We start from the raw sequence: 15932 nt of genomic DNA, 5'->3' as shown, positions 1-15932 counted from the left end.
ACTGAAATATTCAGCCAACCAATCATCATAGATGTAAAAACCGCAAAAATATGTTGTATACATATATAATCATATATATATATTTTTAGTCATAAATATATCTGATTATATATAGGCAATTTTTTTCTTCAAAGTTAACTTAACTTCTTGTATAAAAAAAAAATGCGAAAATTATCCTTTCAATTATTTTTCATCTTCTTATTACTATTATATTATTTTTTTTGTATCAAACAGAAATTTTACAAAAAAAAGAAACTAATATGAACTAATATCCCAGCGAGAAATGTTAATAGAATCGACGTCGAATCGATATCGAATCGATGATTTTTTTTTTATTATAGACTAAAGTATTGATTAACATTGACAAAAATATATACATTTATCAATGTATTAATTTTTTATTCATATGCATGTAACATATAAAAAAGAGATTTTCTCCGAATAAAAAAATTGTTTGTATAGAAACTATATATATATATATATATATATATATATATATATATATATAAAATAATTTCTGCAATATATAAATATATATATAAAGATATATAAATATATGTTATTATATACGAAATTTGTCCATATCTCAGCGAGAAAGAATAATGGATGAAATAAGCTCCTTTTTTATATATTACATGATATATAAAAAATTAATATATTGATGAATATATATTTATATATATTTATGTCAATGTTAATCAATACTTTAGTCTATAATAAAAGAAAAATTATGCGAACGTAAATATATATATATATATATATATATATATATATATACATATATATATATATATATATAATTATATATGCATTCTCATCTACAATTTGTCGATGTAGCAGGACTCGCATCACATCTATTTCACGAGACATGATTTTATCGGCAGTGTCGCAAAATAGATGTGACTTATAATTCCACGGCTCAATTATAGACATTGATGGCGGTAGTGTACGGCAATTTCTACGGCGTTTTCTATTTCTTTGTCACGAAAAAGACTGGCGTGGCCGCTCTCAGGTTCCTCTGTAATAGGCTTTCTCGGCTACGTTCCAAAATTCTATTCAATTCTATTCAATGTCGCCAATCAGGATAAAAACAAAGATTTCCTGTTACCAATTGATCAATTAAATGCTACTCTACCGAATAGAATTTTGGAACGTAGTTCTGGTTGCATTGCGCATAATGGCGACCGACGAATTGGACAGCCAATCAAAATATTTGTCCAGAAAGATACAAACAAATTTTTTAAAAATATATAATATAAAACTGCAATATAAAACTTTATAAATTACAAAAATATGTAAAGTATATAATAAACTGATTACAAACTGTTGCGTGTAATTATGATAATCTCTCTTATTACGTCATATAGAAGAAACCACATTTGCTTCTCGCATCTTGGATATACTTCTGATTGGTAGAAAAGGAAATTCTGCTAGTGCGCATCCTTGAGAATGCTACGCTTCATTTTTTTTACATCATGTGTACGACTATAACTATATTATTCGATGGATTATGATAAATTACCTCCCTCCCCTCCCTCTCTTGATCACCGACAATCCGTCTTCCTTCGTTCATTTTGTTGCCGGATGTCGTCGAGTTTGGTTCGCTGCCGTTTCCTGCTGTTCGACGTCGTGGAGAGAGAGAGAGAGAGAGAGTCCTTTGTTCTTGCGTGAAGGGGTAAATGCCAATTCGTTTTCGAAATCCAACGTCATCCACGTGCACACATTGCTCAAGCGTCTTGTAATGAATTTTCTGCGCACGACTTTTTCCAAACTTAATGATTTCGACTATATTTTTCGATTATATTTTGGCGCAGAGCTTGATCACACTTAGTTTTCCATCAACATGATGAACAACGTTGTCTCGTTCGTATGATCGTCTCTTGATTATAATTCTTACGTGCATCTGATGACTCGCACGGCGACATCATCGCCGCATGCTTACACCGTTAAGATTTTAGTTCTCGTTTCTCTTTTAGTGCCGGTAGAGCTACCTTTTTTCCTATCGAGGAGCGGCCGTTAAGTAGCTCGTGCTTATCATCGCAATTGTTTTAGTGAGTATTTTGTTTCTCTTATGTTTGAAAAGAGATTAACCGTTGGTGCCTCTTGTCTCCATTTAGCTTTTAAAATTTCTACATTTTTTAGTTGCATTTAAAAATCACTCTAATTATTGCTGATGAGTATATCAGGATCATGCTCGAGAACATTGCTTTAAAATTATTCTTGCATTATTCCTGCAAAATTTTTGCTTTATTTATATTTATTAATCATGTCTATTGGTCTATTTAAACATGCAAAAAAAAATTTTGGCAACAATATTGTATAGATTTGTTTAAGAATAAAAACTTTTGATAGAGAAAGTGAAATTAGAAACATGTGATAGATTTCTTTTATGTCTGTAATCTCTTTTTATTCTTGAATTTATATACATGCAAATATAAAAAAATTATTTGTCACTAACCACGTGTCATTTTTTTGCGTAGACTTGGGATGTAGCGGTTTTAGAGTCAAAGCTAAATAAATTAGCTTTTAATAAATCCAAAATCTAATAATTGCACCAGTTATTTTCATTTCCTAGAAATTATTGCGATGCGATCTTTTTATCTTGATCTTGATAATTCAAATCTGGGTTTTCCATAGATAGGTGCCTCTACCAATTTGACCATTGAAACATATGATATTTATCACACTAATCAGATGAGTTGTGAACCTTCTTAACTAAGATGAAAAAAATTTATTACGAAAAAAAATTTAGTTTTGGCTTTAAGTTGCTACATTGTAAATATGATATATATAGTTAGTGATATGGATATTTTTCTTGAATTTCCATATATAAAATTGAAAATAAAGAAATTAAGCATCTAAGATCTTATCCTTGCCAAGTATTATATCTCCTTTTGAATATATTCCGAGTTTATGTATATTGATTGTTTATGTTTCTTTTTATAATCAATATAATACTTATAAATTGTATGATGGATATGATATTGCCCCAGTCTGAGATCTGTGACTGATTCAATTGACTGATAAGATTATTTCTATTTCATTTTTCTATCAGTATAAAGAGAACATTGCTTAATTTATATATTCTATTTATACAGAAAGAGATGGAAGGATGGACTGAGACCCGTTGTAAATTTTCATTTCAAATCAGGAGTTCATGTAAGTTATTTATGTCGTTTTAAATTTAAAAAAGGTATTGTTTCATAAGTTGATAACAAACAGAAAGAAACCCAAGAGCGGCTATCCTGGCCTTTTTTATAGGACGGTCGAATCCCCCCCCCTCCCCCCATACACTAGCGCACCAACATTCATTTTTACACGTGGTACTACGTATCGTGTCCATTTTGCGACATGCCGATGAAATCGCCGTGTCGAAAATAGATATGGTGCGAGTCCGGTACTACATCCACAATTCGTGGATGTGTAATGCTGTAATTATAGATATATTAAATATAAACATTAACATTATACACATGAATAAATAAAATCGCATAAGATCTATAATTATCGCATCTATAATTATAGCATCTATAATTATGCATCCACGAATTTTGATGTAGCACGAACTCACACCAACATCCATTTTCGACACGGCAATTTTATCGGCATGTCGCAAAATGAACGTGATACGTAATACTACGTAAATAAAAATGAATGTTGGTATGTTTCGACCGTCCCACGAAAAAGGCCGGGATGGCTGCTTCTTTGCCATAAATATGATATTAACAACAAATGTGTATGATGATCATTTAGATAGAACCGTACCCAGTCAATCTGAATGAATATGACGAATGTTGTTTCTGAATGATATCAATAGTTCTAATGAGAATGTATAAATAAAATAGGAGGAATATAACACATTGTATATTATTTCAGATATTCACCTGAAAAATGGATGAGAACAAATTTGAACCGTGAAATGAAATGCAATAAAAATTATGTAAGTCTCAAGTTTTTAAATAAGTTTTTGAATATAGGAAAAAATATTTTTTTTATATCGTGAAAATTGCTTTTCTGAATTATAAATGATGAACAATAAGTTATCCCTGTCTTACATAAAACATGGTGAAAATTTTTTTCTGAAATATTAATATATATAATTGAACAATTATATTGAATAATTTTTGAAATTAATAAGAATGATTTTTTTTCCAGAATGTGAAAAGTGTACATAGAGAATGTATAAAGAAGAAAGAGACTGAAAAAAAATGTTGAGATTCTCTGCACTAAGTTTATATGTTACATGTAACAATAAATTCTACATCACAAAATGACATTTTTAAGCATAATGTAAGAATGACTTCTTATTTTTTATATACTTTTCTGATTCTATGATGATTGTAAATTTGACAAGCATATGTCTGAAAATCTCTTGATGTAAAACTTTTAATCTGATAACAGAATGTTTTATTTGTCTTGACTTTTTTATGTATATATGTTAAGAATATTCTATACTTAATTTCAGACTGACACTTTGTGCGATTGTAGTTACGATGCGATTGTATGCGTGATGCTCGCAAATTTGTAGGTAAATATTAAAACGTTAGTTGAATGAATATTTTGAATACAATGTAAAATATAGAATATGATGTTAGTTTATATATACGCTATACTGATTATTTATGATTGGTTCTTGCCCTCGCTGATTTTTGTCTCTAAATTTAAAAAAAAATTTTTTTTCTTTTATATTCGATCTTAGAATTATTGTTCTTATTACAGATTTGTCGATAAAAATGCGGTCTTGTTTCATCTACATCTGTTTTTTACGGATCTATATTTGATAGATTTTGCTATTTTCTGAAGGGGCCCTCTTCGTGAGAATCACTTTGTCGTTATAAGAGACTTGGCTACGAGCTATTAAGATTATCAGTATTTCTATTTCAATTATGTTTCAATGGCTGCCGTTGCTATAGTTATACCTTTCCTCTGAAGATACATTCCTGTTTCTTGAAATATAGAAGGAATATATATATATATATTTTGCTATAAAGGTAATGAATTAACTTCAAATTAACACGTTTTAAATAAATTTAAATAAATTTTTTTATTAATATTTATAATGGATATCTTTATTATTTAAAAAAAAAAATGAAAATTCATAAGAAATATTCCTGATTTTTTGTTGTTTTTTTTAATGATGTTTTTCCAAATATACGCTATGATGTATAGTGATAATTAAATATTTTGCTGAAGCCCTCAAATAAATAATAAAACTTGTAATTATTGTGGTTTTATTAGTTAACAAATTTTGTTTTTTCTTTTAGATGGGAAGAAATGAGAGGAAATGAAAAATAATTGGCGGATAAATAATGTAAACAAGATAAAATAAAAGACGAATATAATCCATAGAAATATGATTCTTTTATTGGAGAACCTTTATACTTTAAGGTACAAAATGCGAAAGTAATACGCGTTCTTCTTGGACTAGATATCATTCCGCGAGAACGTGACAACGCATGAGATCGTACGAGGGTGCTATTATCTATATTGATGATTTTGATCATATCGATAATTCATCGATATCATCGACGTTGTATGCACAACACTGTCGTCAGATCTCATCCGTACATATGAGAGACATCACATTCATTTTGTTCATCTTCGTTTCATGCAGGATGACAAACAATGCAAATAATGGTAATAATCAGAATTCAAATTTTAAGAAATTGATACTCGGTTAACAAAATAAAGCCAATATCTCGTTTTTCAATATTCAAATTCTATCATGTAATAATAATAATAATAATAATAATAATAATAATATAATACGTTTATTGAAATTGATTCTATTTTAAGTGAACGCGTGATAAAGTATGATCGATCACACAGAGAGCTGATAATCTAGCACTCGGTGCATAACACAAGGACGCGAGAAATACAATCGCGAACACATAATATATAATGCATAACATAATTACACTATAATACATAATAGAGGATGCCAGCCGGCCAGGCTGTTCCGAATAATCAATATAGCGTGTAAAGATTCAAAAAAGTATTCTTATACTAAGTCGCCAACAAACAGCTCACAATACTATGTGCAGTGCTATTATGACTGTCGTACATTTATAAAAATTACACTCGCTCTCGCGGGCGAGTTGGTCGCGTCTGTATATTCGAAATAATTCCTCGTCGGCCGCATCGAAGGCCGGCAGAATGGAAACTCGCATTTTCCTTGACGTACGCCGCCTGAGTGTTCACGAACATCGCGATATCGCCACATGAGCAAGAGATGGAACATCGAGTATTCCGTAGCATAAACGAGCTAATTGATATTGCGTTTGCACCTCTGCCTCTCATGAATCACATTGAATGTCGGTGGAAATTTTTCATCGCAGAAATTCCCAACACTATCGTGATATTGCAAAATCCTAACGAGATTCAGATCCTATCCGTAATTGGTAGTGAAAATCACTTCTCTCATTGCACATATTATACATTCATTAGATAAACATTCTTTGTTTCATATTTGAATATAGTTTCAAGTTCATAATATAGTAATATCATTTTATCGCCTTCATTTGATCAATAAGATAAAAAATTAATCTTGGTCATCTCTTGCTTTTAGTGAACTCGTATGAATCCAAGAAAGGGAGTGCACTTTGTGTTCTATTATCCATATAAAAATTTCGTTTTCTTATATATGTAGAATTAAAAATGTAAAAAGATAATATGATAATTTAATAATCACTATAAATCTCTTTTTACAAGCTAGTTATAATTACAATTGATATTAATGAATATAGTTTATTACATTGGACACAAAATATCCTTCCTTCCTCTTGAAAGATTCATAATATTTAGAAACGGTCTGAATTACACTTGCAACGTTTGCGTCGATATGGTTAGACATAATTTTTGTCACATGTCAAGCTCTCAAAAATTTACCCTAACACCCTGTGGTTTAGATCGTGTTAGTCGTACGATAAAAAACTTACGAACGAATTTCATTTCCGTTTGTCTTCTTTTAAAGTAGCCTTCTTATTGATTTTGCTAAGTTAAAAATTCGGCATACCGTAAGTTTTCTTTTTAAATAAATTAACATTGATTCCCATTACATGGCTACCTTCCGTGAGTTACCGCTAGCACCTTTCACTGAATATTATATTTATATGAACTACGGCACTCCCGACTATTGCCGTTCGCTATACCAATATACTATATATCATATCTACATTGAGCATGTCGTCTGCCAGTTGTCACAACTGGAGCTGATAATTTGTGATAGGATCAAAGTCTTTTTGGTGAGTGGAATTTAAGGCCATCACATATCCCCATAGTCGCATGGCGGTTGCGCATACCTTTTGTATCTCGTGGACTTCTTTGAAATCCAAGTCTGCTCGCCAGTGAAATGGCGCGACTTTGGAATTGCGGAAGGTGCTCGACACACCACCCACATCATTCTTCGTGTGCGTATCTAGAAATCTCTTCACATTCACGTGGAAGTTCAAACCGTAAAAATTGTAAAGTTCCTTCACGTGCTTGTAGGGATCCACAGATAGGTCTTCATAGCGCACCACCCTGTTTATCACGTATAAAGATCAAATTACGTAATAAGTACTGCTGAAATAAGTTACGATTTCAACGAAGTCATTTAAAAATTGTACATTACATTCGGAAGAAATCTTTGCAAATACGAAAGTTCGGAAAAGCAGTTGTATGATTGTGTAGTATGTTTACCTGAAAGAATATGGATATTTTTTCGATAGTTCTACTGCCGCATTAAAGTCCGACACCATGTCTGCACAGACCAAGGCTGGATCGGAGCAGTCAGGCTTAGCGGGACACCATTCTCTGTGTTTTCTGGATTGCAGAATGCCCCTCGGATCACGAATAAGTAGAACGAGTCGCACGCCTAAACTACAATCCAAATAAATACATGTTTTTATGCTATGCAGAGATATAATGGATCTCGTGTTTTTTATATCTATCACATAATTTCTTACTCTTCTTCAGCCAGGAGTCTCTCTGCTGCATGCAGTCTCAATCGCACAAGCTTCACCGATTGAAACGGAAAGAGCCGGCAAAATTTAGCGACGAATCGTGGATCCCAGCAGATGCGTTTATGCGCTTGGCATTGCCGCCATAAATGCGTATTGTGATTGAACACCCAAGGATGAGTCTTCCCATAATCCAAGTACTGATCTATAGTAATTACAATTGTATGCAATCATTAAATGATGCGCCTTCAAGCGAATAGAAATTCAAAGACGTAAAATTACCGAGTTCTTTGTATTCGCAATTCAGTAGAGAGATTATCCTTGTCAAGGACTCCTCAGCGAGTGGCGGCCCTCGGATTTGTACGATTCCATAATCTAGCAGCGGTTCGTAATGATAAAAATTTGCTGGATGCGCGTTTACCACGTCGCCGAGAAATGTGCTACCACTTCGCCAACTCGTCAAAATTACACTTCTCATGGGTCTACCGCCCTTCTCCATTACTAAATCTTCAAGTTTGCTAAACGGATAATAATTAAACATTTTATCGGTACGGAAATTTCTCGGAAATTTTCATTCTTATGTACATAATAATTTACCTTACGTTTATCCCATATTTTCCATTTGGATATTCGTAATTTTCCATCTCTCTTTTAATCGCCCTCCTTTGTTGGTCAACCACTTCCTGAATTTCGGTGATTGTGGCATTATCCGCGGATCCTGTAATGTATGCCTAAAAAGCAGACCAAAGCTGATTACTAGAGAATTATTATCAGTTTTCTGTTAGCAACATCACATATAAATAGTGTTAAAAGATAATTTATCTTTGAACAGGCATATATATATTTTTTTAAATAAACAGCTTGATAATTGGAATTCAATCGCACAAAAGCAGATTTCTACAGCAGATTATTTATTTATTACTCTATTAATTTAACAAAGATATATTTTAAAACTATACGCACTATATAAATGTTAGTTTATTAAGCTTTTTTAGTACTTATACTTTTATTTCTCTAAATATGTTAAAAAATACAAGTAATAAAGATAATAGGAATATGATTCATAACAAGCAAGGCGAAAATAATTTAAGCTCGTAAATTAGAAAACGGAAAAAAATACGTTAGTAAAAAGTCTAATTAAGAAATAATATGTATACAATACACGCTTTATTAAATTAATATAATTCAAATATCTAATATACTATATAATTATATTATTATAAATATATTATATTTGTAATAATATAAATAATATATAATATAAATAAATTCGATAAATCATTACTTCTTTTCTTTTATCCCATCTTTATTGTTTCAACGATCATAATAATAACATAGCTAACAAAATCATGAAGGTATTTTAAGAAACACGAACGTGCATATTTGAAGGAATAATGTATATTCGAAATAATTCGAATCCATACACTGCACTTACACAAAGTTAATATAACAATAATAAAAATAATAAAAAGAAACATTTCTAAAGACAGAAGCTTGTTATAGCTAGTTACACAGTTAGTTACGCATTTTAACACGCTTGGCATATCAACATTACGATAAGATAAGGCATTCTAACGATAAGTGGTATTCTATCAATAAATCATTAATAACAAGTGACTCTGATTATGATTAATATTATTTTGATTATTATTTAATCTATAACAAGTGATTAATTAGTAATAAGTGGTAAGCATTTGCGCATTCAAATTTACACACGTGCATACCTGGCTTACCGTTACCGGCTCTTGGATTTTGATGGTCCGCGGCCTTATCTCAATATCCTAAATCGAAGAAGAAAAAGCATCCACGTTTTAGCGTTTCGATAGTGCATCGTGTATTTTCGCGTGAGCACGCGTACATATCGTTGATAATGACATGGAACAATGTGATCTCTCTCTCTCTCTCTCTCTCTCTCTCTCTCTCTCTCTCTCTCTCTCTTTCTTTCTCAGTCTAAGTAGCGTGTTAATGTTTCCGGAGGATGCAAGTGCGAGCAGTGAGATACCCATAAATATACCGTGAGACTATTGTATTGTTTTATCGTTAAGAGTGAGAGTGAAGAACCAAGAGTGCGAGTCTACCCGTAAGCATGCTATATGTAGCATGTAAGCATTTCATCAAGTAATCGTATTACACGTATCTTTCAGACTTTGATCAAATTTCGTACAAATCGTCATTAAAAAAATATATCAACATTATAGTTCACTTTGTCAAGGCGAAAAGCAATCTAATATTGAATAATCTATCAGATTGACACTTTTATAAAACATCTTATGAACCGATTTATGACGATTATGAGACGTCTTGCTTTTAGATACGGCAAAATAAAAATTATGCGGAAACAAAAAGAACATAAGACAGGAATTAGTGTTGATGATAGATATCAGTATTACATAGTATATCAATTACTCAATATTTACTTAATTTTATTAATTTTTCATCTATTTATATATCCCTTATATATTGCAATAGAAATTTTAATCGTTATAATAAAAGTAATAAAAGTAATAAAAATATAATCTTGTTGAAGTGTGATTAAAGTATCCTGCCGAAGATGCTGTATAAACACCCAACTTTTTTAACTACGAGTTTTTTAACTACGAGATAAATTTTTAATTTCCAAAATGAAGCAAAGTTTCAAAATACCTAATAAATAATCATTTTCGTATGTTTTTTCATCAAGATTTTCTCAAAGATTTTTTTAAGATGTCTTTTAGTAAGTTTTTTAGACATCTTTCAGTACAATCTTAAACGTCCCTAAAAATAACATTTTTCAAATATTTTTTTAGATATATGTTGTGTATCATAATAATATGATTCATGATAAGTGGTAATCTATAATCCACTACAGATTTTGAAAAAAATGCCCGTTTAAAAGCCTTAAAAATAGTTATATCTAGGAGTATCAAGCAATTATTTTTAACTATTTCCATTTCCTAACTTGATATTTTTTTCATATATTAAACATCTTCGAATTTTCTAACTTTTTAAATTCTCTTCTCTGAAACATTAAAAGATTAGAAAATTTTATAATTATATTTTTAATACTAGAAAAAATATTAATTTTAGAAAATATTAATTAATATTAATTTTAGAAAATAAAAGTAATCAAAAACGATTTGGTATTTCATTTGGTATTTCTAATGTTAAAATTAAAAAATATATGTTATTTGACAATAGTTTACCAACCGATCGTCATAAAGAAAAAATAAATAACAAACACAAATCCTGAATTGCCAATTTGATTTTCAAGCTGATGTCTGACAAAATATACTAAAGTTTATAAAAAAATGTTTTATCATCTAAAGCGATATCGTTTCTCTGATATTTCATAAACAGGTTAAGGGGAGAAAAGAAGAAAAGGGTGAGATATATAGGAAACAAGGAAAAAAATCGGTGTTTCGTGCATCGCTCCGCAACGAGATATATCGTTAATATTGAAAAAAGATGGATAGAAAAAGATCTAGGTGCAAAAGTTGGATTTCTATCATCAGAAAGAACATGTGTTTGGCGTGACTCAACTTAGAACAATTTCTACCCCCGATTTTTTTTTTTTTTTTTTTACTGACCGATATCATCGGCTGTAATCGACGCTCGAGGTAGCCGCTGTAACGCTGATAAAACGCTAGGTAGTAAATGCAGACAAGTGCCAGGCCTACCAGACCGTAGAAACTCAACCGCTTCGACATCCTTAATCCTAAAAAACATGGAAGAAGTTCAGGTATCTGCTGCTGGTTCACTGCAACCATCTTGAATTGTGATGTCACAAAAGTGCGAATAAACGCATGACGAAAATTCTTACAAAATACGTTAAAGTAAAAATATTTTTCGGCAAAGTAACATTCCCAATTCGATAAAACAGACTTGTAAAATATACCGAAAACTCCCTTTTTCCTTCAGTAATTAAATATTAAATAATTATATATTTATAAATGAATTAAATCTAAAAACAGAGTTACAATTCAACTGCGAATGTTATTTTATAGAGAAACATTTTTATTTTAATATATTTTGTAAGAAGTTTTACCATATATTTTTTTCACTTTTAACGTCACAATTTAAAAATGATTGCAGCAAACCAGCAAGAGTTATAAAAAAAAAAAACAAAATATCATTTGTGCAGATTAAAAGTATACAGGCAACGGTCGAGCGATTGACAAGATATTCTACAATGAAAACATAATTACCGTATAATTAATGCATTATAAAAACATCGCCATAAGATTTCTTGATCCAAGAAAAGAATTTTCCATATATACTTATATATATAAAAAATATATAAGTATATATAAAATGTCCTCACATTATTGAGAACAAATATAACGCGCTTTATTAGGTTGCCGTTTATAAATAAAAATAATTATTTCCGCACTATGTTATAGAAAAGATTAAGAGATTACAATTAGATTATATAATATTCACATACATAATTATAATTACATGATATATATAATTATAAAAAGTATTGTATAAAATCTGATTATAAATTTGAAATTTTCTAAAAAAAAATGTAATAATTATTTTTTTTGTTGTGCAAACAACGATCTACGAACAATGACAAAGCACTTGGATTTGCTCTTTTAATTATGTATGAGGATATATCTTATACATAATTATATATTTTTTATATTTCATTCGGTATTTTGAGCAGTGGAATAAATCTTTTTTCAATTTTAATAGCTGAAAGCTTGAAAAGTTAAAGCAAGTTTCGCTCCATCGCTCACGAAAAGGGGGAAGAAATAAATATTTAAAATTTTATTTTTGTCACGGAGTGTGCAAAGTGCAAAAAACATCCGCCGTAATTAAATGCAACGTCGAAAACAATTGCGTCGCGATTAATTATCGCTTCGATCGGACCTCCGCGCTCATTAAAAATTACTTGGTCTAACCGCGATAAGAAATGGCGGTAAGGCGAATTAAATAAAATCACGACGACGAGAGGTAGTGGATCCTTTCTGTTCTCGGCGCGAAGCGATAACGGGGCCACGATAAGACACAAACGCGACGAAACGATCGATCGCAATTAATTGCGAACGACAGGGAACGGCCGATTCGTCTCACCTTCCGCGAAATGAAATCCGATGCTAGACGAAGACGCACCATCGCTTTCCGTCACTGGCAGGAAAATGACGGGGAAACACTATTTTTCCATCAAGCGCCGTTCGCCGAACGTGGTCGTGACGCAACATAGCAGCAAAATAATCCAACCCTCTCCCTTCCGCCCCCTCACCCCAAAAACAGAAAAAAATAAAAGAAAAAAGAGAAAAGAGATTACAAGCGATATTCAAACGAGAAACATCGACATATTCAAATTCGGCGCACTTGATATCGGCGAATTTTAAATACACGATACACAAAGCGCGGCCGATCGCGTGGCTACTTTTGCGTTTCGCGCGTCCGCACGGGAGATCCTCCGTGCCAATGGGACCGCCGGTAGTGGTGGTGGTGGTAGTGGTGGTTCACCCTCTTCCCGTTTTCCGGAGCGGCCGCGTCGGCCGTTCGTCAACACGAGCAGCGAAGGTGTTTACAGTCGATCGCGCGGTCATCGAGAACAGCAAAACGGAAAACCGGTTCGCACACGCGAAATACGACTTTGTTCGAGTGGAGATTAGAAAAACGATGCCGACGTCATCATCATCGTCGTTGCTTCAAGCGAACAGTCCCCGTCGATCGCATTCCGCGGCCGAGTGCAGCGGACGCGCGAATTCCGCTTCTCTATTCCGCTCCGCGACGATTACACGGCGATAAGCATGGGCCGCAAACGTCGATGGGGGGGGGGGAGGGGAGAAAAAGGCAGAGTAGGAGTAGACGAAAGAAAAGAGGTGGCGGTCGCACTCGCTCTTTATCGCGTTCGCCAAATGCAACGGAATTTTCTCTCTCTTTCTCTCTCACCTCGGAATCGTGCTCGTGCACACGCTGCCGCACATTCGGTCAGTTCAATCACGACGTTGAAACAACAACGGGAGCCGCGGCGACGTGCCGTTGGCCGCCTCGGGGACGCGGTGTATAACGCGCTGCCGACGAAAGATGACGATGACGTTCATCGCGTCGGCCAACGACGTTCGTGGCCTACTAACGGTCGGCCGGACGCATCGCAGGCGAGAGAGCGAACGGCCAGGCGAACGGCGGAGCCGTATTGCGGCTCGTGCCAGGCGCGTTGTGTAGGCGCAGTAAGCGATGCACTGTGCGTCACGTGGTTCTCGTCCGTCAGCTGCACTCCTTGCACTCTCTTCCTTTCCGTTCTCACTCCCTTTCGAAGGCTCGATGTACTCCATTTCCGTTCGCTTCGCAGAGTTAAAATGGATGAAAGAATTTATGACGCGCATAGACTCTCGGCCATTATGAACGTATTTCGATCGTATGTTTTTCATTTACACTTTTCTCCTTTCATTCATCTGCTGTGTTTTATATATATATATATATATATATATATATATATATATATATATATATATATATATATATATTCTATGACCAGTCATTCATAGTCAGTTCCTATATTTAAGGTGTTAAGTTGGATTTTAAGTCGTCTTAAGATCTTGTTTAGCCAATGAAATGGCCGTATAGCATCTTGAAATCACGTTTAAAATGATCTTAAATATAAGAACGGATTATGAATGTTAGTTTATGTGTTTAAAGTGTAGAAAGTGTACAAAAGTGTACAAAGTATACAAAATATCAATTCGAAAGACATTCTTTTTGGATGCAGAAGCTTTGATGGAGCAATCGATGTAGAGAGATTAGAGGTTTAATATATAATATAATAGATTTAAATATTCTTGAAAATTTGTTATGAAGCATAATCCATGATATAATCAATCTTTCCAAATGTTAATAAATGCGCGATCGCCTTTGCGGACGTCGGTAGAATGAAGGTTGGACAAATTATTTTTTTTTAATAAAATTAAATTAAAAGTTAATGGTTTATAAAATTATTCAACATAAAAACCGAATAAAAAATTAGTTAAATTTTGCATTAAAATTAAATTAATTTAAAATAAAATAAATTAATTTCAAGAAATATTATTTATATATTAAATTTATATATTTAATATCATGATTTTTTAAATTAGATTAAATGATAAAACAATTACAATATAGAACTAAAATTTTAACTTAGAAAAAAGAAAAAGTTAAAGCTAAAAACAATTAGTTGAAGTCAAAAGATAGCTAATTTGATGTCAACTAAATTAAAAAGTAAATTAAATCATGATTAAAGTTAATCCTGATTAAAATTAATCATGATTAATATAATCACTTAACTATATTGATAAAAATTATTAGATACAATATGTCTTATTAGCATTAACAATTATATTTCAATCATTTAATATGTGCAATCTATCTCTTATGTTTTTTTTTTTTTATCTTTCTCATGTGTTCCAGGATACTCTAGTTTTCACAATTATCGACTCGTCACGGTAATATGCTCAGCTGCCGCCGTGCGGCGCCACCGGCGGCAGCAGTGGCGCCGCGCGCCCGTAGCTCCACGTTCGCTTCGTGCCGCGCTTCAGTCGGATGCTGACACTCGAACGGCGCATTCGTTATCGTGGGGAGGTGTTCTCGCAGCGCGCGCGCGCGGAAATCCTTCTCTGCGCTTTGTCACACACTCATTCTCTTTTTCTCTCTCTCTCTCTCTCTCTCTCTCTCTCTTTCTCTACCTCCCCCGACGGTCATGACGCGCGAAGCGTAGCCACTTTCGTCTGGCTGAAGAACATCGAATTATCGGCCTCTTCTCTCGTTCATCGCACCGCATTCTCGTTCGCCACTCTCTCGACACACATACATATATCTATATATTTATATACACGCAACGTACGTATTCTCTCTCTTTCTGTCTCTTTCTCTCTCGTGTGCGCGCGTATCTCCCTTCCTCCTCTCTCTCGTCCGCTCCCTCCCCATCCCTTTTAACTCGCCGGGGCGAGCCGAAAACTCGTTATGCTCCGGGTATCCCGTCTCGAACCGGTAACACCTCGCGATTAACGAGAGGGGAGA

The 15932-nt window shown here is 33.1% G+C and overlaps 1 protein-coding gene and 1 long non-coding RNA gene across 8 annotated transcripts; one reads left to right on the top strand and one right to left on the bottom strand.

The window, feature by feature from the left end:
* Positions 1-1500: 1500 nt before the first annotated feature.
* LOC105431186 (uncharacterized) lies at positions 1501-7524 on the top strand. 7 transcript variants are annotated; one of them, XR_968267.3, is made up of 8 exons: positions 1501-1675; positions 1959-2051; positions 3099-3159; positions 3877-3940; positions 4156-4290; positions 4466-4542; positions 4720-4991; positions 5265-7524. It is a non-coding gene; the product is annotated as an uncharacterized LOC105431186 (long non-coding RNA). The 7 variants fall into 7 exon arrangements; XR_968265.3 differs by having other exon boundaries at positions 1507-1675; positions 1977-2051; positions 4804-4991; XR_968266.3 differs by having other exon boundaries at positions 1508-1675; positions 1977-2051; positions 4466-4528; positions 4804-4991.
* On the bottom strand, positions 5340-14212 carry LOC105431185 (carbohydrate sulfotransferase 5). Its single transcript, XM_011645220.3, is given in 9 exon segments — positions 5340-7521; positions 7681-7860; positions 7947-8145; positions 8223-8458; positions 8538-8671; positions 9665-9721; positions 11507-11634; positions 13830-13882; positions 13884-14212. Coding segments are annotated over 9 exon segments (1638 nt in total). The 3' UTR covers positions 5340-7199.
* Between the last annotated feature and the right edge of the window lie 1720 nt (positions 14213-15932).

Source organism: Pogonomyrmex barbatus, unplaced genomic scaffold, assembly GCF_055798465.1.
Source record: "Pogonomyrmex barbatus isolate J1 unplaced genomic scaffold, ASM5579846v1 scaffold17, whole genome shotgun sequence".
NCBI classification, from domain to species: domain Eukaryota; kingdom Metazoa; phylum Arthropoda; class Insecta; order Hymenoptera; family Formicidae; genus Pogonomyrmex; species Pogonomyrmex barbatus.
The sequence above is the reverse complement of the archived record's forward strand: the minus strand, read 5'-3'. Positions and strand labels throughout refer to the sequence as shown.